The sequence below is a fragment of the Piliocolobus tephrosceles genome, chromosome 10, assembly GCF_002776525.5.
Source record: "Piliocolobus tephrosceles isolate RC106 chromosome 10, ASM277652v3, whole genome shotgun sequence".
Classification (NCBI taxonomy): domain Eukaryota; kingdom Metazoa; phylum Chordata; class Mammalia; order Primates; family Cercopithecidae; genus Piliocolobus; species Piliocolobus tephrosceles.
The window spans coordinates 130,263,035-130,284,279 of NC_045443.1; the positions used below are offsets into that span (position 1 = coordinate 130,263,035).

At 52.1% G+C, this 21,245-nt stretch overlaps 2 protein-coding genes across 7 annotated transcripts in view; one reads left to right on the forward strand and one right to left on the reverse strand.

The window, feature by feature from the left end:
* POLE (DNA polymerase epsilon, catalytic subunit) overlaps positions 1-2,262 on the reverse strand; it is a 66,657-nt gene extending 64,395 nt beyond the window's left edge. Inside the window, exon 1 of the mRNA XM_023196783.3 lies at positions 1,998-2,262. Within this exon, the coding sequence (XP_023052551.1) occupies positions 1,998-2,059 (62 nt within the window). The 5' untranslated portion in view covers positions 2,060-2,262. The remainder of the gene's footprint in view (positions 1-1,997) is intronic.
* Positions 2,191-20,942, forward strand: PXMP2 (peroxisomal membrane protein 2). Of its 6 annotated transcripts, none has more exons than XM_023196796.2 (7): positions 2,191-2,535; positions 4,364-4,477; positions 6,658-6,820; positions 12,152-12,271; positions 15,366-15,454; positions 15,542-15,717; positions 20,884-20,942. In XM_023196796.2, exons 1-7 carry the CDS (start codon positions 2,414-2,416, stop codon positions 20,922-20,924), a joined length of 825 nt encoding a protein of 274 aa, XP_023052564.2. In that variant the 5' UTR covers positions 2,191-2,413; the 3' UTR covers positions 20,925-20,942. The 6 variants fall into 6 exon arrangements, 4 of the variants coding, with proteins under 4 accessions (XP_023052564.2, XP_023052562.2, XP_023052563.2 ...); XM_023196794.3 differs by lacking the exon at positions 20,884-20,942 and adding an exon at positions 20,079-20,789; XR_002727578.1 differs by lacking the exon at positions 15,366-15,454.
* The last annotated feature ends 303 nt before the right edge of the window (positions 20,943-21,245 follow it).

Sequence of the window (21,245 nt, forward strand, 5' to 3'; positions counted from 1 at the left end):
TAGTGACAGTAAGAAATCTGAAAAATGGGGATAACAGTCACACAGAGAACTACCATTGACTGGTTACTATATCACACTGTTCTAGTACTCCACATATGCTCTCATTCAGTTTTCATGACAACCCCTAAGAGGGAGGCCACCGGTGTCCCCATTTCACAGAAGAAGAAATGCAGGCACATAGCACCCACTGCCTCCTGGGGCACACTCACGTCCCAGGACTGTTTTAAAGATAAGATGAGGTAACCCACATATGGCATGTAAGGTAAAAGCCATCACTTGTACTTATCCCAGCCACAGCCTTCCCCCTGCCTGGAGGCTGTCACTGAGCTTGGGGCAGGGCAGTGGAGTGGAGAAGGGGAGGGCAGTCCTGGTCCTGAACCAGGGCAGTCAGTGAACGTCTCTAAGCAACAAGTTCCAGCACACAGGGTAGATACTAAGGGTACCTACCCTCTCCAGGGCTTGCCTGAGGACCAAATGGGACTATGGATAGACAGCGATTAGCACAATAGCAGTTAGGGATCCTTACTACTCGGTTTCTCCTCTGGGAAGAATTTTGTTCAGCTAAGTGTCTGTAAAAAGCTTTGCGTTCTCACGTTTTCTTTTTCTTTCTTTCTTTTTTTTTTTTGAGACAGAGTTTCGTTCTTTGTTGCCCAGGTTGGAGAAAAAAGGCACGATCTCGGCTCACCGCAACCTCTGCCTACTGGGTTCAACTGATTCTCCTGTCTCAGCCTCCCGAGTAGCTGTGATTACAGGCATGCGCCACCACACCCGGCTAATTTTGTATTTTTTTTAGTGGAGCCGGGGTTTCTCCATGTTGGCCAGGCTGGTGTCGAACTCCTGACCTCAGGTGATCCGCCTGCCCCGGCCTCCCAAAGTGCTGGGATTACAGGCGTGAGCCACCGCGTCGGGCCTCACACATTTTCTGCTTATGGCAGAAGGTCAGGTCTCTGGTCATGTTTACTGTTTGCTGTGGCCACCAAGTAGCCGCCTCTTACCCTTGTTCTATTTTTTTTGAGACAGTGTCTGGCTCCGTCGCCCAGGCTGGAGTGCGGAGGCGCGATTCTGGCTCACAGCAGCCTCGACCAGCCGGGCTCAGGTGAACCTCCGGCCTTGGACTCCGGAGTATTAATAGCTGGGACCTCAGGCGCGCTCCACCAGCCCGGCTAATTTTTCTTGTTTTTACAAGAGAACGGCCGGGCGCGGAGGCTCACGCCTGTTATCCCAGCACTTTGGGAGGCCGAGGCGGGCGGATGACCTGAGATCAGGAGTTCGAGACCAGCCTGGCCAACATGGTGAAACCCCATCTCTACCAAAAATACAAAAACTAGCCGGGCGCCGTGGCGGGCGCCTGCAGTCTCAGCTACTCGAGAGGCTGAGCGAGGCAGCGGGATCGCCTGAACCCGAGAAGCGGAGGTTGCAGTGAGCCGAGATCGCGCCACTGCACTCCAGCCTGGACGACAGAGCGGGACTCCCTGTCCAAAAAAATAAAATAAATAGAGGAGAAGGAGTCTCGCTCTGTGGCCCAGGCTGATCTGGAACAGGATCCTGGGCCACAGTGATCCGCCCGCCTCGGTCTCTCCCAGCGCTGGGCCCCCAGGCACGGTCCCCGGCCCGGCCCCTCCCCGCACCCTCCCCAGCCGCGCGTCCACCCCGCAGGGCCAGGCCCGGGTCCCGCCGCTCTCATCGCCCCCGCCGCGCGGCAGGTCCCAAACGCAGCTGCGCGCAAGGTGAGGACCGAAAAACCTCAGGAAGAGCCGAGCAGGGGAAGGCCGCGCGGCCCGCCTCGTTTCCCCGCGGGAAGCCGCGCCCGTAGCGCCTCCGCCCGCCCCGGGCCCCTCGGTCGGCGGTCGGGGCGCGCGGCCCTACCCGTCAGGCGCGGCGAGTGCGGGAGGCTGCGGGACCCGGGTCCCCTTCTCGCCTCGGCGGCGCCACCCAAGCCCGGCCCCATGGTATTCTCCGAAGGGCCGGCCCGAGGGCCTCAGGAGTGCGCCCCTCACCTGCTGGCTTCGCCGTCCGCGCTCATGTCCGCGCGCCGCCGCCAGCCGCCCCTAAGAGCCATGGAGCCGCTGGCTACACCCTCTGTTTCGCGGGAGAAATTTGGCGCGCTCCCACCCAGTCTCGCGAGAGCCGGAAGGGCCGCCGTCCATCAAGAGGCGCGCCCCGCCCCTCGCCCGCCCCCCGAGACGCTCCAATAGGCGCCGGTGCCCGGCGGGGGAGGTGGCCGGCAGGGACCGGGGAAAAGTGTGCGGAGGCGTGCGCGGCGCACCGTGGGGTTGGGACCGGGCGGAGCTGCGGGCCGCGGTGAGGCCGGAAATGTCAGGGCTTCCCCACTCCACGCTCGGCGCCTCGGGCTCCGCGCCCGGCCAGCCTGAGGTGGGGTCGATGCCCCCGGAGGCGCGGCGCTGGGGAGGCTATGGCGCCGGCCGCGTCCAGGCTGCGGGCTGAAGCCGGGCTCGGGGCGCTCCCGCGGCGGGCGCTCGCCCAGTACCTGCTTTTCCTGCGGCTCTACCCGGTGCTCACCAAGGCGGCCACCAGGTGAGCGGGGGCGCGGCCCCAGGTCGGCCGCAGTGGCGCGGGGCCTGGACAGGAGCGCGGGGCCGGGACCAGTCTGGGGGCGCGCCCGGGTCAGAGCCCCCGCAGCGGGCGCCCTCCGTCCCGGCGCTGAACTTCCCGCGGCGACACCCGCGTCCCCAGTCAGCGATTGTGAGGCGCCTCGCGGATCCCGCCCTCCCAGCGCGTGGAGGGCCCGCCCGGACCCCGGGGGCTCGGCGCTGAGGTTCCACCCAAGGACCCGACAGGGGCCCCGCGCACCCGGGGAAGCCACGGCCAGGGGAGCGGGTCCGCATGGCGCGGGTGAAGACAGGGCCAGGGGAGCAGGTTCTCACGGCGGCGGTGGAGACAGGGCCGAGGGAGCGGGTCTGCGGGGCGCGGGTGAAGACGGGGCCAGGGGAGCGGGTCCTCACGGCGGGGGTGGAGACAGGGCCAGGGGAGCGGGTCTGCGAGGCGCGAGTGAAGACACGGCCAGGGAGCGGGTTCGCACCGCGCGGGTGGAGACAGGGCCGAGGGAGCGGGTCTGGGGGACTCGGGTCCACACAGCGCGGGTGGAGACACGGCCAGGGAAGGTGTTTTTTGAGAAGGTGACATTGAACAGGCTGCGTAAAGAAGTGGAGCAGAGGCTCTCCTGGCACAGGGAACAGCAGGGCAAAGGTCCCTGTTAGGTTTTGAAGGGAAGGCCTGCGTTAAAGAAAGGCTGAGAGGTGCAGCTTGGACTCAGTCCCGAGGGAGGGAAGATCTGTGTGTGGAGAACGTGAACCCTGAGCAAGAGGCAGGAGATGTGAAGGGAATCGCCAGGGATCTGATCCAGAAGGTGTCTAGGTCCGTGCTAGGAATTTTGGATTTTATAGTCCAGAGAGCTTCTCAGAAGGCAAATACAAACCAAGGCCTGGAGGGAGCCACTGGGCGTGTTCCACATTTTTATGGAAATTTTTATTGTGCTAGTTGTAGATTCACAAACAGTTGCAAGACTAATATGGAGAGATCCCTTGTACACTTTCCCAGTGTCCCCCATTGGTTACATTCTGTGAAACTGCAGTGCAGTATCAACCAGGGCATGGCGTGGACACAGTCCACAGATCCTATTCAGAGTTCTCCATTTTTCTTGTAGTTGTATCTGTTCTGTACAGTTTTATCACATCTGTACGTTCACGTGTTCACTACCACAGTCAAAATGCAGAACAGTGTCATGATAGGGCCGTCTTGTTGCTCTTTCATAATCACACAGCTTCCTTACTCCCAAACTGCAAAAGTTACAGTATAACATCACAGCCAGGAGGTCGACATTGATACTGGAAAGCCGCTTGTCCTTATCTATGTATTTAAGTCCACTGTCTCCACCTTTTTTTTTTGAGACAGTCTTGCTCTGTCGCCCAGGCTGGAGTGCAGTGGCAGGATCTCCACTCACTGCAAGCTCCGCCTCCCAGGTTCACAACATTCTCCTGCCTCAGCCTCCCAAGTAGCTGGGACTACAGGCGCCCACCACCCTGCCCGGCTAATTTTTGTATTTTTAGTAGAGACAGGGTTTCACCGAGTTAGCCAGGATGGTCTCAATCTCCTGACCTCGTGATCCGCCCGCCTCGGCCTCCCACAGTACTGGGATTACAGGCGTGAGCCGCCGTGCCTGGCTGTCTCCACCTTTTGATACAAGAACTACACATTGAGCCCCTTTAACAATAATTCCAAACACCCCCCCACCCCCGCCACCGTATCTGCTGCATGGCCTCAGAACGGCCCTCTCATTCACTTGTGGGAAGGGGACACCCTCCTGCTGGTCACTTCTGTTTTCTGATGACCTCCTTCTCCACAGTGGCATTTTGTCAGCACTTGGGAACTTCCTGGCCCAGATGATTGAGAAGAAGCGGAAAAAAGAAAACTCTGGAAGTCTAGATGTCGGTGGGCCTCTGAGATACGCTGTTTACGGGTGAGTGCCATACAAGGGATGGGTTTACCCTGTAGCCGCTGAGTGCAACCAAGCTGGGCACCAAAATGAAGTAGTTGGAGTACTCTCATTTATAAATATGATTTTTTAAAAAACATTGTAGTAATCATCATGGGGAAAAACTCGAATGGTTCATATAGTTTGTATGGCATATATACATGTATGTGGTTTTTTTGTTTTTTCTTTTTTTTTGGGGGGGGGACAGGGGACAGTCTCCCTCTGTCACCCAGGCTTACTGCAACCTCTGCCTCACTGGTTCAAGTGATTCTCCTGCCTCAGCCTCTGGAATAGCTGGGATTATAGCCATGCACTACCATGCCCAGCTAATTTTTGTATTTTTAGTAGAGATGGGGTTTCACCATGTTGGCCAGGCTGGTCTTGAACTCCTGACCTCAAGTGATCCACCCACCTCGCCCTCCCAAAGTGCTGGGATTACAGCCTCATATTTGTGGTTTTATCATGTTTCTTTTTGATTGGATGGGTGGGGGTGACTGTCTTAATTGGGCTGAGAGGCAAACTTGAGGGCAAGTAACTCAACCTTAAGTCAGACTTCAGGATTCAAAAACCCTGAAAGCGTCCTGGACTGGGCTCATGGAAGAGGAAAACTGGCTCCAATATGACCAATTAGTTTCTATTGTTATTTTCATAGTGTAAATATCCAGAAAAGAAATGCTTAGGTACCCTGAAAAATGTCCAGGTTCTGAACCACTTTCTGAATTGCAAAAGCACAGTGATTCAAGAGTTTTACCAATTTAATCCACCCCGAGCTCTTGGCCAACAATAATGTTACAGATGGATTATTTGAAGTATTTTCCAACTACAGTGATTTTTTTTTTAAATTCAGAATTCATGAAGATCTTCTTTTTTTTTTTTTTTTTTTGGAGGGGGGGTCTCCCTCTGCCGCCCAGGCTGGAGTGCAGTGGCCAGATCTTGGCTCACTGCAAACTCCGCCTCCCGGGTTCACGCCATTCTCCTGCCTCAGCCTCCCGAGTAGCTGGGACTACAGGCGCCCGCCACCTCGTCCGGCTAGTTTTTTGTATTTTTTAGTAGAGACGGGGTTTCACCATGTTAGCCAGGATGGTTTCGATCTCCTGACCTCGTGATCCGCCCGTCTCGGCCTCCCAAAGTGCTGGGATTACAGGCTTGAGCCACCGCGCCCGGCTGAAGATCATTTTTATGCTTACAAGCTTGCTAACTTGAATCATCATGGATTTTTCCGTAATGTATTTAAAGCAGTAATCCCCCCAAGAGGGGCGGGTGACAAGATCACCTAGAGGCCTCATCCAAGTACAGTTTTCCCATCCCCAGGACTTCAGTCCCCTTCCCCACTGAGAATCCCTGCAGAGGCCACATAACACCCTGTGACCGAGTGGGAAAACACACTGAGAACCACTTATTTAAAGACTGTCAACGTCACAAGTTGAAAGACCTCACTTTTTATTGCCAAATTTTATGGAACTGCAAGGCCTCTTGTCCCAGTAGATGTGACAGCTGGTTCCATTCTCTCCCAAGCACACAGGGGAATGATTAGTAGCAATGCACGCAAGCCAGAGTGCAGCACCAGGTCCCGCCCTTGCCACTTAGCCTAGCGAGTTTGATGAAAAGCTCTACAACCAGGGACATGTCTGATGATTCATTATTGAGCACCTTCTCAAAGCCAGGCCTTGTTCTGGGCACTGCAGTGGACAGAAGACGTAGCCTGTCTTGGGGAGCCTGCCTTCTAGGGGTGAAGAGAGGCATAGACTAACCTAACAGATGAGATGAGGACAGTGCTAGGCAGAAAAGGAACTAGGGCCTGGAATAAAGCGTGTTAGCACAGGAGTGCATGCGTGCTGGGACAACCCGGAAGTTGACAGTATGAGGGGAGCGAGCCACCATGGCTAGGCGGGGAAGTGCTGGGCGCAGAGTCCACAGCAGGAGGAGCGAGCCACCATGGCTAGGCGGGGAAGCGCTGGTCACAGAGAGTCCACAGCAGGAGCAAGTCTGGTCTGTTAGAACAACAGAGCGCCCCTGAAGCTGACTTGTCTGTACAGACCTGTGTGGCCAATACTGAGGGACATCAGGAAGCAGGGCTTAGGACCTGGGATTTGGGGGTGAAGCTAGACCAGAGAAGAGCACATCCAGAGAACCACAGCCTGGCTGACACCCCCCGGGGGCCTCAGGTTCTTCTTCACAGGGCCGCTGAGTCACTTCTTCTACCTCTTCATGGAACACTGGATCCCTCCGGAGGTCCCCCTGGCAGGGCTCAGGAGGCTCCTCCTGGACCGCCTCGTCTTTGCACCGGCCTTCCTCATGTTGTTCTTCCTCATCATGAACTTTCTGGAGGTGGGTGTCTGCCGCAGCACTTACTGCAGCTCTTCATTTAGCACAGGGATTCTTCACCTGACATTCCTGGCAGAGTTCAGAGGGTCTGCAAACTTTTCACTCAAATTGAAATTTTGCCTTTTCCTTTATGAATACAGGAAGCAAACGTCTAGTATTGGCAGGACCTGTTTGTACCCAGTACAGTCACTTTATTTATTTAAAGGCAGGGTTTCACTCTGTCACCCAGGCTGCAGTGCAGTAGCACAATCACAGCCCACCGCAGCCTCAAACTCCTGCGTTCAAGCGATCCTCTTGCCTCAGCCTCCCAAGTAGCTGGGACTACATGTGTGTGCCACCACACCCAGCTAATCAGATATTTTTATATCACATATTAGTTGTTACAGATATCTTGAAATATCATTTATGCTCATTACTACTTGGACCTGCCTTTAGAGGTCTTGTCACTGTGTAAAGAAAGAAATAGGCCGGGTGCAGTGGCTCATGCCTGTAATCCCAGCACTTTGGGAGACTGAGGCCGGTGGATCACCTGAGATCAGGAGTTTGAGACCAGCCTGGCCAACATGGCGAAACCTCATCTCTACTAAAAACTACAAAAATTAGCCAGGCATGGTGGTGGGCGCCTGTAATCCCAGCTACTTCGGAGGCTGAGGCAGGAGAATCGCTTGAAGCCGGGAGGCGGAGGTTGCAGTGAGCTGAGATTGCGCCATTGCACTCCAGCCTAGGTGACAGAGCAAGACTCTGTCTCAAAAAAAAAAAAAAGAAAGAAAGAAACAGGGCCGGGTGTGGTGGTGCATGCCTGTAATCCCAGCACTTTGTGAGGCCAAGGCCAGTAGATAGCTTGAGGCCAGGAGTTCGGGACCAGCCTGGGCAACATGGCGAAAACCAGTCTCTCCAAAAATTAAAAAATGAGCCAGTGTGGTGATGTGCACCTGTAGTTCCAGCTATTCGGGAGGCTAAAGTGAGAGAATCCCTTGAGCCCAAGATGTGGAGGCTGCAGTAAGCAGAGATCGCACCACTGCACTCCAGCTTGGGTAACAGAGCAAGACCCTGGCTCAAAAGACAAAATAAAAAAATAGAAATAAACACATTAGTCTGTCAAAAATTTTTCTGAATATTTTGATAACTGTGTTTCAGTATTACTGGTTCCTTTGTAGTCCTATTTTATTTATTTATTTATTTTTAATTATTATTTTTTTTGAGACAGAGTCTCACCCTGTTGCCCAGGCTGGAGTGCAGTGGCGCAATCTCGGCTCACTGCAACCTCCACCTCCCGGGTGCAAATGACTCTCCTGCCTCAGCCTCCTGAGTAGCTGGGATTACAGGCGTGTGCCACCACACCCAGCTAATTTTTTGTATTTTTAGTAGAGATGGGGTTTCATCATGTTGGCCAGGCTTGTCTTGAACTCCTGACCTGATGATCCACCTGCCTCGGCCTCCCAGAGTGCTGGGATTATAGGTGTGAGCCACTGCGCCTGGCCATATTTTATTTTATACATTATAAAACATGATTCTGAGAAGGGGGTCCACAGGCTTCACTAAACTGCCAAAGAGATCTGTGGCACAAGAAGTTTGAGACCCCTGATGATGACACAGAAGCCTGTGCAAGTTCTGGGCCTGGAGGTTCACCTACCGGCATAATCCCAGTCGGAATCCAACACGTGGGAGGCATGTTCACCTGCACTCAGCAGATGTGTCTGTTCTGACTGTCCCACCTTCCCAGTTGACGAGCACCTTCAAATCCTCACCGTCTCTAGGAGCACTAGCCTGGTTGTGCTGTGTGTCTGAGACGTATCACCTTCTTTTTTTTTTTTTGAGATGGAGTCTCACTCTATCGCCCAGGCTGGAGTAGTGACGTAATCTCAGCTCACTGCAACCTCCGCCTCTTGGGTTCAAGCAGTTCTCTGCCTCAGCCTCCGGAATAGCAGGGATTGCAGGTGCCCGCCACTACGCCCAGCTAATTTTTTTGTATTTTTAGTAGAGGCGGGGTTTCACCACCTTGGCCAGGTTGGTATTGAACTCCTGACCTCGTGATCCACCTGCCTCGGCCTCCCAAAGTGCTGGGATTACAGGTGTGCCACTGCGCCCAGCGTCACCTTCTGTCCTAAAAGTAATTTGTTTTAACCAATCACTTCTCCATACAGAAGTTCTAAAGGTTCATGTATTCAAATATGACATTATTTTCCTTCATGCCTTTCCTTACAGGAAGATAATAGAAATATTCTCGTATACTTTCCTCTGGTATCCTTATGGTTTTACTTGTGTACGGTAGGAGACAGACGTCTGTATGGATTTTTCTACTTACGTAGCAAATTTTCTCGTTACCATTTATTGGGCAATCCCCAGTATTTTGAAATACTCTCATTTCCAGCTGTACAGGCAATTATCTGGACTCTTTGTTCTTTTGCTGGATTATTTTCTTTTTTTTGAGATGGAGTCTCGCTCTGTTGCCGAGGCTGGAGTGCAGTGGTGCAATCTCGGCTCACTGCAACCTCCACCTCTCGGGTTCAAGTGATTTTTATGCCTCAGCCTCCAGAGTAGTTGGGACAACAGGCGCCCACCACCATGCCCGACTAATGTTTGTATTTTTAGTAGCAATGGGGTTCCTCTGTGTTGGCCAGGCTGGTCTCGACCTCAAGTGATATGCCCGCCTTGGCATTACAGGTGTGAGCCACCACACCCAGCTTTCCCCCTTACTTTAAACAAGAAAATATTTAAGCATTTCTTTAAAATTTTTTTTTAGTTTGTATATACTTAGAGGGTACGAGTGCAAATTTCTTACGTGACTGTGCTGTGGTGACATCTGAGCTTTCAGTTCCCATCACCCAAGTAGTCAGTGGTGATTTTCAACCCGCCTCTCCCTGCCACCTTTTCAAGTCTCTGGTGTCTGTTATTTCCCTCTGTTGGTCCATGTGTACCCACTGTTTAGCCCCCACTTATGAGTGAGAACATCTGCTGAGGCAGGAAGGTCACTTGAGCCCAGGATGTCGAGACCAGCCTGGGCAACATAGTGAGACCCCTTCTCTACAAAAAAATAAAAAATCAACGGGTTGTGTTGGCACATGCCTGTAGTCCCAGCTACTCAGGAGGCTGAGACTGAGGCTTGATGCCAGGAGGTTGAGGCTGAGTGAGCCGTGATCGCACCCGCTGCACTCCAGCCGGCGTGGGCAACAGAGTGGAGACGGCGAGACCCTATCTGGAAAAAAAAAAAGTGGGAACAAGCAGTATTTGACTTTCCATTGGTGAGTTGTTTCACTTGGGATAATGGCCCCTGGTTCAGTCTGTGTCACTGCAAAAGACATGCTCTTTTTTTTTTTTTTTTTGACACAGAGTCTTGCTGTTTTGTCCAGGCTGGAGTGTAGTGGCGCAATCTCATCTCACTGCAACCTCCGCCCCCCAGGTTCAACAATTTTCCTGCCGCAGCCTCCCAAAGTGCTGGGATTACAGGCGTGAGCCACCATGCCCGGCCGAGTTCATGCTTTTTTTATGGCAGAGTAGTGTTCCGTGGTATATTTATAGCACTTTTTCTTTATCCAGTCCTCTGTTGGGGGACATTTAGGTTGATTCCATGTGTTTGCTGTTGTGGATAGCCCTGTGATAAACATACGAGGGCAGGGATTTTTTGATATGATTCCTCTTCCTTTGGGTAGAGGCCCAGTAGTGGGATTGCTGGATTGAATGGTGGTTCTATTTTTAGTTCTTTGAGAAATCTCCATACTGTTTTCCAGAAAGGCTGTACTAATTTGCATTCCCACCAGCAGTATGTAAGTGTTCACTTTTCTCTACATTCTTGCCAGCATCTATTGTTTTTTGACCTTTTTTGGTTTTTTTTGAGGCAGAGTTTCACTGAGTTAGCCAGGGTGGAGTGCAGTGGCCCGATCTCAGCTCACCACAACCTCCGCCTCCCAGGTTCAAGTGATTCTCCTGCCTCAGCCTCCTGAGTAGCTGGGATTACAGGCACATGCCACCATGCTTGACTAATTTTTGTATTTTTTTTAGTAGAAATGGGGTTTCACCGTGTTGGTCAGGCTGGTCTCGAACTCCTGACCTCGTGATCCGCCCGCCTCAGCCTCCCAAAGTGCTGGGATTACAGGCATGAGCCACCGCGCCTGGCCACTTGACTTTTTAATAATAGCCATTCTGACTGGCGTGAGGTGGTATCTCTTTGTGGTTTTATTTTTTTTATTTTTTTTTTGAGACGGAGTCTTGCTCTGTCGCCCGAGCTGGAGTGCAGTGGCCAGATCTCAGCTCACTGCAAGCTCCGCCTCCCGGGTTTACGCCATTCTCCTGCCTCAGCCTCCGGAGTAGCTGGGACTACAGGCGCCCGCCACCTCGCCCGGCTAGTTTTTTGTATTTTTAGTAGAGACGGGGTTTCACCGTGTTAGCCAGGATGGTCTCGATCTCCTGACCTCGTGATCCGCCCGTCTCGGCCTCCCAAAGTGCTGGGATTACAGGCTTGAGCCACCGCGCCCGGCCCTCTTTGTGGTTTTAATTTGCATTTCTCTGATGATTAGTGATGTTGAATATTTTTTCATATGTTTCTTGGCCACTTGTTTTTCTTCTTTTGAAAAATGTTCATGTCCTTTGCCCAGTTTTTTAATGAGGTTATTCATTTCTTTCTTGTTGAGTTGTGTGAGTTCCTCGTAGATTCTGGATAACAGCCCTTTGTAGGATGCATAATATGCATATATTTTTTCCCATGCTGTAGATTGTCTGTTGATTGTTTCTTTTGCTGTGCAGAAACTTTTTTGTTTAATAAAGTCCTGTTTGTCTGTTTTTGGTTTTGCTGTATTTGCTTTTGAGGACTTAGTCACAAATTCTTTGTCTTTGGCTGATGTCCAGAGGAGTTGCTCCTAGGATCTTCATGGTTTCAGGACTTAGGTGCAGGTCTTGAATCCACCAGCTGACATTTAGAATCAACTTACTGGGGTCCTTTTTTTTTTTTTTTTGGTAACTCCTAACAAGTTTGATTGGAAAGACATCAACTTTGGAGGTTATTTGGGAGGAACTGACAGCATAGCTCTGAGTAGCAGTTCTGGTGCCCAGGGCCAGCCTTGGGAGTCACCTCCTCTGGTTGTCCTCAAGGAGTGATGGGCCAGGACACACATCACCACCGGTGTGAGCAGGCTGCTGTCTGGCATCTCACTGATCATTTTCCATCTCACGGGTTGGCTCCTTAGAGCCGCAGTGCTGAGTACACGTGTGTGCTGTCTGCATACACACAGAATAAAATCCAATAGCAGTTTAAAAACCATCACGCTAGGGTTTGGGTGCCTGGAATTCCGTTCTGATGGGCAGTGAGATTGTTCACCACCTGCCTTCCCTCCTTTGCAGGGGAAAGACGCCTCAGCCTTCGCTACCAAGATGAGGGGGGGCTTCTGGCCGGCGCTAAGGATGAACTGGAGGGTGTGGACGCCAGTACAGTTCATCAACATCAACTACATCCCTCTGAAGGTGAGGGCCACGGGGCTCAGCCTCTGCCAACATTACTTTCTGTCAGCCTTTCCCTCCCTCCCTCCCTTCCTTCCTTCCTTCCTTCCTTCCTTCCTTCCTTCTTTCCCCTTCCCCTCTCTTTTTTTTCTTTTTCTTTTTCTTTTCTCCTCTTTCTGCTGTAGTTTCCACTGGACTTGGTTTCCCCGTGTCTAGACTCCTCAGCCAGCCTTGGATTTTGCCCGTGACCCTGAATCATTGCTAGTTCTGGATTCAGGAAGCAACACACAAGGGTGTCCAGAGTGGGTGTCTTTGCCTCTTCCGTTTGTTCAGCAAATTCTCATTAAAAGCCCCCATGCCAGGGATGCCCTTGAGTTTCCTAGCCTTTGAAACATTCCCAGTTCCAGGAGTGTACATTCAGGCAACTGGAATCTATGCTCCTGGGTTGCAGTCCTCAAACTCAACCCAAATAAACTCTAGTTATACTTAGAAAAAAAAAAAGACCGTCATGGTAGCTCACGCCTGTAATCCCAAAACTATGGGAGGCTGAGGCGGCCAAATCACTTGAAGCCGGGAGTTCGAGACCAGCCTGGCCAACATAGCAAAAACCCCATCTCTACTAAAAATAACAAAAGTTAGCTGGGCGTGGTGGCAGGTGCCTGTAGTCCCAGCTACTCAGGTGGCTGAGGCACAAGAATCACTTGAACCCGGGAGGCGGAGGTTAGAGTGAGCTGAGATTGCGCCACTGCACTCTAGCCTGGGCAACAGAGTAAGACCCTGTCTCAAAAAATAAATAAAATGTTAAAAAGAAACAAAGCATTCGTGGTCCCTGGGCTCAGGAATTACAGCTGAGCCTGAAGGCAAGCACTGTGTGGCCATGGGTCCTGCCGCTGACCTGGAAGGGCTGCCTCACCTGGATGAGGGGTGGGCCTGTCCAGGTGCAGAGTGAAGACCTTCTGGGGAAACAGCCTTTCCGCTATCCTGCGCATGAAGGAGCTGCTGTGGGGACTGAGTCAAAGATGTCAGACTGGGGCTGGGCTGGTGGAGCAGAGACTGGAGCCCCAGGCTCTGCCACGGGGATCAAGTGTCTTTATGCACAGCTGGGGTCCCCAGGACCACTCCCACACTGGGAGGATGGGGTGCAGCACCCCCTGCAGCATGGCAGGACACCCCAGGATGCTGCAGGAGGAGGCCTGGCAGAGTCTGCAGCAGCCACGTGCTTCCCACCCCCCCAAGGTGTGCCGCCCATCAGGGTTTTACTGGCACTCGTGGGCGGGCATCCCTGCCTGCTGCCCCAAAGCTCCAGACCCCTAGAAAGACAGCAGCTGTGAGGAGCCCGCGTTGTTGGTGCAAACAGTCCAGACGCAGGGCCCTTCTGGGAAAGGTGGGTACCATCCCAGCCCAGGCTGCCGCTAGGGAGGACCTGGACAGGCCTGCAGTGGCTGGATCTCAGCTGCAGAGGGCCTTCCTGCATTAGCACCGGCTCTGAGCCCTGCCCAGGAGGGAGGAGAGGACCAGGGTGACCCCCGAGGGAAAGGAGGGAGGCGGCCCAGTGTGCACACACACTGCACACACCACAAACACATCAGGAAGCAGCAGGAAAACGGGCACACACAGGACAAAGAGGCGGTTTACCCTTAGCCAAAGTTGCCAGGAGTTAAAGCAAAATAAAAACAAAATTTCCTTTGGCTTTAACAGTGGCCCTTCCCAGAGCAATTTCAGCTCCATGGGGCTGAAGCCAAATTGCTTTGAAGAGTGGGTGGGAATTATTTTAAAAATCACAAGTCTAGAACATGATCTCAAAGTTTGTGGAGACCAGACATGGTGGCTCATGCCTGTAATCCCAGAACTTTGAGAGGCCGAGGCAGAAGGATCACTCGAAGCCAGGAGTTTGAGACCAGTCTGGGCAACATAGTGAGACCCCATCTCTATTTTATAAAAATGAATTTTAAAAAGTTTGAGAGGAGGTGAGGAGAAGTGATGGAAGAAGGCTGGGTGGCAGAGGGGGTTCTGACACTAAAAAGATGCAGACATGGTGGGTGCAGACGTGAAGCTGCTTGTGGGATGGGCAAACACCCATGTCCAGAAAGAGCGGCTCTGCGGGGTCCCCTAAGGAGGCAGGTGGATGTGACCCCCCCCCCGCACACTCACCGTGGTGCTTGGGACAGAGGCCCCACCCTCTGATGAGAGAGGAGAGAGAAAGGGACAGCTGAGCGGAGAGGAGAGTGGGACATCCCGCCTCAAGCCCCTACGTGCCTCTCCTTTGGAGGGCCGGGGACTGGGACTGAGGGGAGAGGAAGCTAGGTGGGCACTGTGAGGGGATACAGAAGGGGCAAGTTTGGCCACATGGAGGATGGGAGAGCACGCTGACTGCAGAAACAAAGACTTCTGGGCAGAGGGGGCTGGGGCTTGTCTAGCTGTGGTCAGCATCTGGGGACGTGAGAAGGTAGGAAGGATAAAGAATTTTCCAGGGAGTATGACTGAAGAACAGTAGGCTAAGGAAGCTACAGCCATAGGCCACCGGTTCTCGGGAATTTAGAGAAGGAAGTAGAGACAGGTGAGAAGACAGACTGGCCGGGAACATGGAGGATCTGGGATGGAAGAGGGGAGAGCCAGGAAGCCGCGCCTCTGAGCAGCGTGGGGGCAGAGTCACCATCCTAGGTGTGTGCAGGTGGGTGAGGAAGCGGCATTCATTCAGCAAGCGTTTCCTGAGCAGTGGCTGTGTGCCGTGCTGCGAGACTCGGGGACTTGGTGATTAACCAGACAGACAGGCTGCTACTTTCATAGCACCACATGCCAGGGAGAGACTCAGCACCAGGCCAGGGAATTCTGGGGAAGGGTGAAGCTGCTCAGTCACCAAAGCAGGGCAGTGGGATGGCGATGGTTAGAGAGGAGGGAAGGTCTGGGGCCCCTCCCCTGTTCGTCAGCTGTGTCCCCGAGGAGGGTGCAGCCACCTGCGTGATGGCTGGTCCTGGAGTGAGAGAGGCCGACCCAGGAGCTAAGGTGTGCAGTGAAGTGGGAAAAAGGAGCGTGACTTGGCTTTGGGATTCCTGGGCCGCTGTAGCCTGTGAACACTGTAACTAGGGGACCATTTTTCTTCTCCACTCCTCTCTGCTAGGGGCCTAGCACAGCATTTGATACAAACAGAGGCTCAGTAAATGCAGTCGCGGATGGGTATTTGGACCAGCCGACAACCCGTTCAAACAGGTAAACGAATGAACTGGGTGACTGAGGCTGGATAACTGGCCACGGCCTCCCACTGACCGTGGTCTATCGGACTGTTCTTTTTGGCAGTTCCGGGTGCTCTTCGCCAACCTGGCAGCTCTGTTCTGGTATGCCTACCTGGCTTCCCTGGGGAAGTGACAACCACTGGAAGAACATCAGATGCACTGTGGACATGGGTCTGGGGGTCTCACCCGCCCAGCGAGAGCAGAACCAACCCAGTCAGGATGTCACTGCCTCTAAATCAGGTGATTCAAGATGCCCGAAAATGATGGATAGAGAAACAGAAATCTCTTAATGTCAGAACCTTGTGGTTTAAAAAGGCAGTCGCTGACTTCAGCTGGTGCTGCCCCAGAAACTTAACATTTAGTAGAGGCAATTTCAATTGTTATGTGGACCGAATTAGGATCACAATAAACAATAATGTAGGTTCTTCAATGGTGACTTTAATCTCTCAGAACAATTGCTGTTGCTTTGAAAGAAATGCATAGCCAGATTTTTTTTAATTTTCGTGTGTGTGGTACGACACATAAAACACAATAGTTACCATGTAGCTGGTCGTGGTGGCTCATGCCTGTCATCCCAGTACTTTGGGAGGCAGAGGCAGGAAGATTGCTTGAGGCCAGGAATTTGAGACCAGCCTGGGCAACACAGTGAGACCTCATTTCTACAAGAAAAAAAAAAAAATACACACACACACACACTCCTGGGACATCTTCCTGCCACAGCCTCCCAAGTAGCCAGGATTACAGGTGCGCACCACCATGCCTGGCTAATTTTTTGTGTCTTTAGTAGAGAAGGGGTTTTGCCATGTTGGCCAGGCTGGTCTCAAACTCCTAACCTCATGATTTGCCTGCCTTGGCCTCCCGAAGTGCTGGGATTACAGGCATGAACCACCATACCCGGCCCTCTTTCCTTTTAAAAAAGGCTGACTTTTGATTGTCCTTAAGATTCTTTAAAAAAAAATAAAAATAGGCCAGGCTCGGTGGCTTACCCCTGTAATCCCAGCACTTTGGAAGGCCGAGGCAGACGGATCACTTGAGGTCAGGAGTTCAAGACCAGCCCGGCCAACATAGTGAAACCCTATCTCTACAAAAAATATAAAAAATTAGCGGCCGGGCGCAGTGGCTCACGCCTGTAATCCCAGCACTTTGGGAGGCCAAGGCAGGCAGATCACGAGGTCAAGAAATCGAGGCCATCCTGGCTAACATGGTGAAACCTTGTCTCTACTAAAAATACAAAAATTAGCCAGGCGTGGTGGCAGGTGCCTGTAATCACAGCTACTCGGGAGGCTGAGGCAGGAGAACAGCTTGAACCTGGGAGGCAGAGGTTGCAGTGAGCTTAGATCACTCCACTGTGCTCCAGCCTGGTGACAGAGCGAGACTCCGTCTTAAAAAAAAAAAATTAACTGGGTGTGATAGTGCACGCCTGTAATCCCAGCTACTTGGGAGGAGGCCGAGGCAGGAGAATCACTTGAACTGGGAAGGCAGAGGTTGCAGTGAGCCAAGATCATGCCACTGCACGCCAGCCTGGGCAACAGAGTGAGACTGTCTCAAAAAAATAAATAAATAAAATAAAAAATAAACATAGGGCTGGGTGCAGTGGCTCACGCCTGTAATCCCAGCACTTTTCAAGGCCGAGGCAGGCAGATTACATGAGGTCAGGAGTTTGAAACCAGCCTGGCCAACATGATGAAACCCCCCCTCTACTAAGAAATAATAAAATAAAAATTAAAAACTTAAAAGGCTGAAACATTCCCTTGTGCATGGACTGCATTTTGCCTGTCCGTCTGTCCGTCAGTGGCTAGACTGTTTCCAGCTCCTGGGTGCCATGAAGGATGTGGCGGTGAAGACGGCGGCACTAATGCCTGCTCACGTCCTGCTTGCCACGGGTTTTCAAAGAATTGCTCTTTCAGTTCAGAATATTTAAGGTGGGGCCGTTCCCAAAGGAAGCTTAGGGCATTTGCAAAAGTAACAGATGCTCTTGCAATTGATGCAGAAGGTGACAATTCTGACTGTCCCTCTAACTTGCCACTTCCCAGTGAGTCCCACCCCGCTGCCATGACGGAGGATAAAGAACCTGGATCTCAGAGCAGATTCTGGATTAGAATCCAGAGATCACAGTACTGACACCGCTCCGGGTTGCTTTGTGCCAGAACTCTTCTGAGAGCTGCGCAGGGTTGGCATTATGCATCCTGCAGCAGCCCTGAGGGAGGTGCCATTGTTTTCTCTGCTCCACATGTGGGGAATGCAAGACCCCTCAGCTAGCAAGAGACGCGTCCTGATTCAGAGGCAGTCAGCCAGGTTCTCAGCCACCGTCTTTACCACCTCATCACAGGGCATCAGAGTGTCATGGCAAGGCAAGGTCAAAAGAATTCACTGGAGAAGATTTCACATGATGTTATATGGCTTACCACAGCCCACATCCGGTCAGTTTGCTGAACACCCCTTTACTAAGCATTGTCAGGCACACAGGGGAGAGCAGAGACGGGCAGCTTTTAAAAAGTTTCACCCTCTTGAACAGTCATCAGAAAACAGGCTTTTCTTTTTTGAGGCGGACTCTCGTGCTGTCGTCCAGGCTGGAGTGCAGTGGCCGGATCTCGGCTCACTGCAAGCTCCGCCTCCTGCATTTACGCCATTCTCCTGCCTCAGCCTCCCAAGTAGCTGGGACTATAGGCGCTGCCACCACGCCCGGCTAATTTTTTGTATTTTTAGTAGAGACGGGGTTTCATCATGTTAGCCAGGATGGTCTCAACCTCCCGAACTCGGGATCCGCCTGCCTCGGCCTCCCAAAGTGCTGGGATGACAGATGTGAACCACCGAGCCCCACAGAAAACAGGCATTAGTGAGTGGTTAAATGATCTGGCAATAGTTCGAGGAAGAAAAGCACTTCTTCCTATACGTAGGTCTGAGTGCCTTGAACAAATCATATTTTAATTATATTTGAACAAAATGAATCCATAAGAAAGCCTATAAAACTGCACTGAGTTCGAGTACCAGAATTCGTCACGTGTCACCCTAGGACTTCTTTCCCTCCAAGCACGCCGTCCCTTGACCCTTTTTATTGAAATGAGATGGTAATGGAAGGACTTCAAGAAGCAAAAACAGTCTCTTGAGACAGAGGAAAGGGTTTCTTTATTTCCTAAGGAATGTGCCTCGTACAGCATTGCCCTTTGCCTAGAAAAGAAGCTGTGTACAAGTTCAGGTGGTCCAGAGCCCCAGGTCCAGCTCAGCTCAGCTGAGAGTGGAGGAGCTGATGCAGCTGCTTCCACCAAAGCCTCACGGCACAGCAGAGGCCCTGCCCTAAGTGTGTGGGGATGTGGGTGTGGCAGGGTGACCTCTTCATCTGACTTCCTCAGGGCAGAAAATAAATGCCAACTGTGACAATGACAGATCTCACCTTGCCTGGGATACCAAGGATCAGGTTTCTTGGAGAAACACAAGGCAGATAAGCATGATTTCTAAGCAAGGGGCCGGGGCAAGGGATTCACATTCTTCCCTGTGCTGAGGAACAGCCTGCCTTTCCTTTGAAAGGGGCAGAGCAGTGGGCATCTCTTGCTCTCTGGCACAACAGTGATCAGTCTGTGAGATGGGAATGTTAGCCATGCTGTCACCCAGCATATTCGTTCCCTACGATGATGCTCTCAAATTCCCACAAACTCAACAGCTTAAAACAGGCGTAGAACTTTGGTTCTGGTGGTCAGAAGTCCAAGACAGGTTTCCTGGGGCTAAAACCAGGGCAGCTGGGCACGGTGGCTCACACCTCTAATCCCAGCACTTTGGGAGGCCAAGGCAGGAGGATCACTTGAGGAGTTGGAGACCAGCCTGGATAACACAGAGAGGTCCCATTTCTACAAAAAATTAAAAAGTAACTAGCTGGACATGGTGCCATGCACCTGTGTACTCAAAGGCTGAGGCAGGAGGATCGCTCGAGTTCAGGAGGTCGAGGCTGCAGTGAGCTGTGATTGTGTCACTGCACTCCAGTTAGCGTGACAAAGTGAAGCCCTATCTCTATTTAAAAAAAAAAAAAAAGGCTGGGCACAGTGGTTCAGGCCTATAATCCCAGCACTTTGGGAAGCCGAGGCTGGCAGATCACTTGAGGTCTGGAGTTCGAGACCAGCCTGGCCCACATGGCAAAACCCTGTCTCTACTAAAAATACAAAAAAAATTGGCCAGATGTGGTAGCAGGTGCCTGCAATCCTAGCTACTGGGGAGGCTGAGGCGGGAGAATCGCTTGAACCCAGGAGGCGGAGGTTACATTGAGCTGAAATCACGCCACTGGGCAACAGAGCAAGACTCCGTCTCAAAAAAAATTAAATTAAAAAAATGAGATGGCAGCCGCGGTGTTCCCGCAGCCACAGCGTTCCCACAGCCGGCTCTGGGATGAGATGGCAGCCGCGGTGTTCCCGCAGCCACAGTGTTCCCACAGCCGGCTCTGGGGAGAATCCATGTCCTCCCCTTTCCAGCTTCTAGAGGCCCAGCATTCCTTGACTCATGGCCCAGTAGCACTCCAGCCTCCGCTTCCACCCCCTCATCTCCTCCCTCCCTAAGGCCTGCTGCAAGTACTCTGGGAACCCCTGGATAATCCTGAATACTCCTCCCATCTCCAGGTCCTTCATCACGTCTGCAAAGTCCCTTTTGCCATGTAAGGAAGCAGATCCACGGATTCCAGCGGTTAGCACACAGTGGGCGCATCATTTAGCGCACCACGCCAGGCCCTGGTGTCTCGAGGAGGATTCTCCCAAAGGTCTAACATAACTTGTAGAAAAAGCAGCGGACAAAACGATACAGTTGCTCACTCGACTGTTACACAGCGTGCAGCAACCTCCACTCGGGCTTCAGGCCAGCCAGCAGCCGTGTGGGAAGAATGTTCTGGGCCTGTTGCCTTGGCCGTTCCTGCAGCCAGCCTGCGTGGGCATCTTGAGAGCAGCCTCTCCTCATTTATGTTTCCCTAGCACCCACGCAGTATCTAAAGCAGTGGGCAGGAGTGAGGAAGGCAGCATCGTCTGCGGTGAGAAACCAACGGGCTCAGAGCGGCTGAGGGCCCAGCGTGTGTTCGGCATGGCTCTCCCAGGCAGCACTGAGCCTTCCCTTGTACACACGTGTCCTTGCAGGAACCAAAGCAGTCACCTCCCTCAGTAAGGAGTGCTCTTTGAAGGCAAGACCCTTACTGTGCATGTCCAAAGTATGGCTTCCTATAGGCACTCAGGTGTGAATCGAATTGAATTGAAGCTGGTTGAGGATTAGGGCAGAATTTATATATGAAAGCCAAGTTTGTAAAATTTTAATTGTTTAAATCACAATTATTTAAAACTGTTTCCTAAATTTCAGTCAAGTGTACCTGTTCTAAATGATTTTTCACTTACAAATTTTAAAGACCTATGCTTAACTTTTTTTTTTTTTTTTTTTTTTTAGAGATAGGGTCTTGCTCTGTCACACTGGCTAGAGTGCAGTGATGAAATCACAGCTCAAGACCAGCCTCACCCTCCCTTGCGAAGCATGGTGGCTCATGCCTGTAATCCCAGCATTTTGGGAGGTCAAGACGAAAGGATCATTTGAGCCTAGGATTTCAAGACCAGCCTGGGCAACATAGCAAGACCTCATCTCCACAAAAACTTAAAATATTTGCTGAATTTGGTGATGTGTACCTGTAGTCCCAGCTATTCAAGAAGCTGAGGCAAGATCCCTTGGGCCCAGGAATTCAAGACTGCAGTGAGCTGTGATCGCACCACCGCACTGCAGCTTGGATGGGTGAGACTGTATCTTAAAAAAAAAAA

Excerpts from the sequence above, each read along its gene's own strand:
- PXMP2 (XM_023196794.3), top strand. The coding sequence starts at position 2,414 with ATGGCGCCGGCCGCGTCCAGGCTGCGGGCTGAAGCCGGGCTCGGGGCG. Across the intron at positions 2,536-4,363 it reads CTCACCAAGGCGGCCACCAG|TGGCATTTTGTCAGCACTTG; the intron begins GTGAGCGGGGGC and ends CCTTCTCCACAG. Across the intron at positions 15,455-15,541 it reads CCGACAACCCGTTCAAACAG|TTCCGGGTGCTCTTCGCCAA; the intron begins GTAAACGAATGA and ends TCTTTTTGGCAG.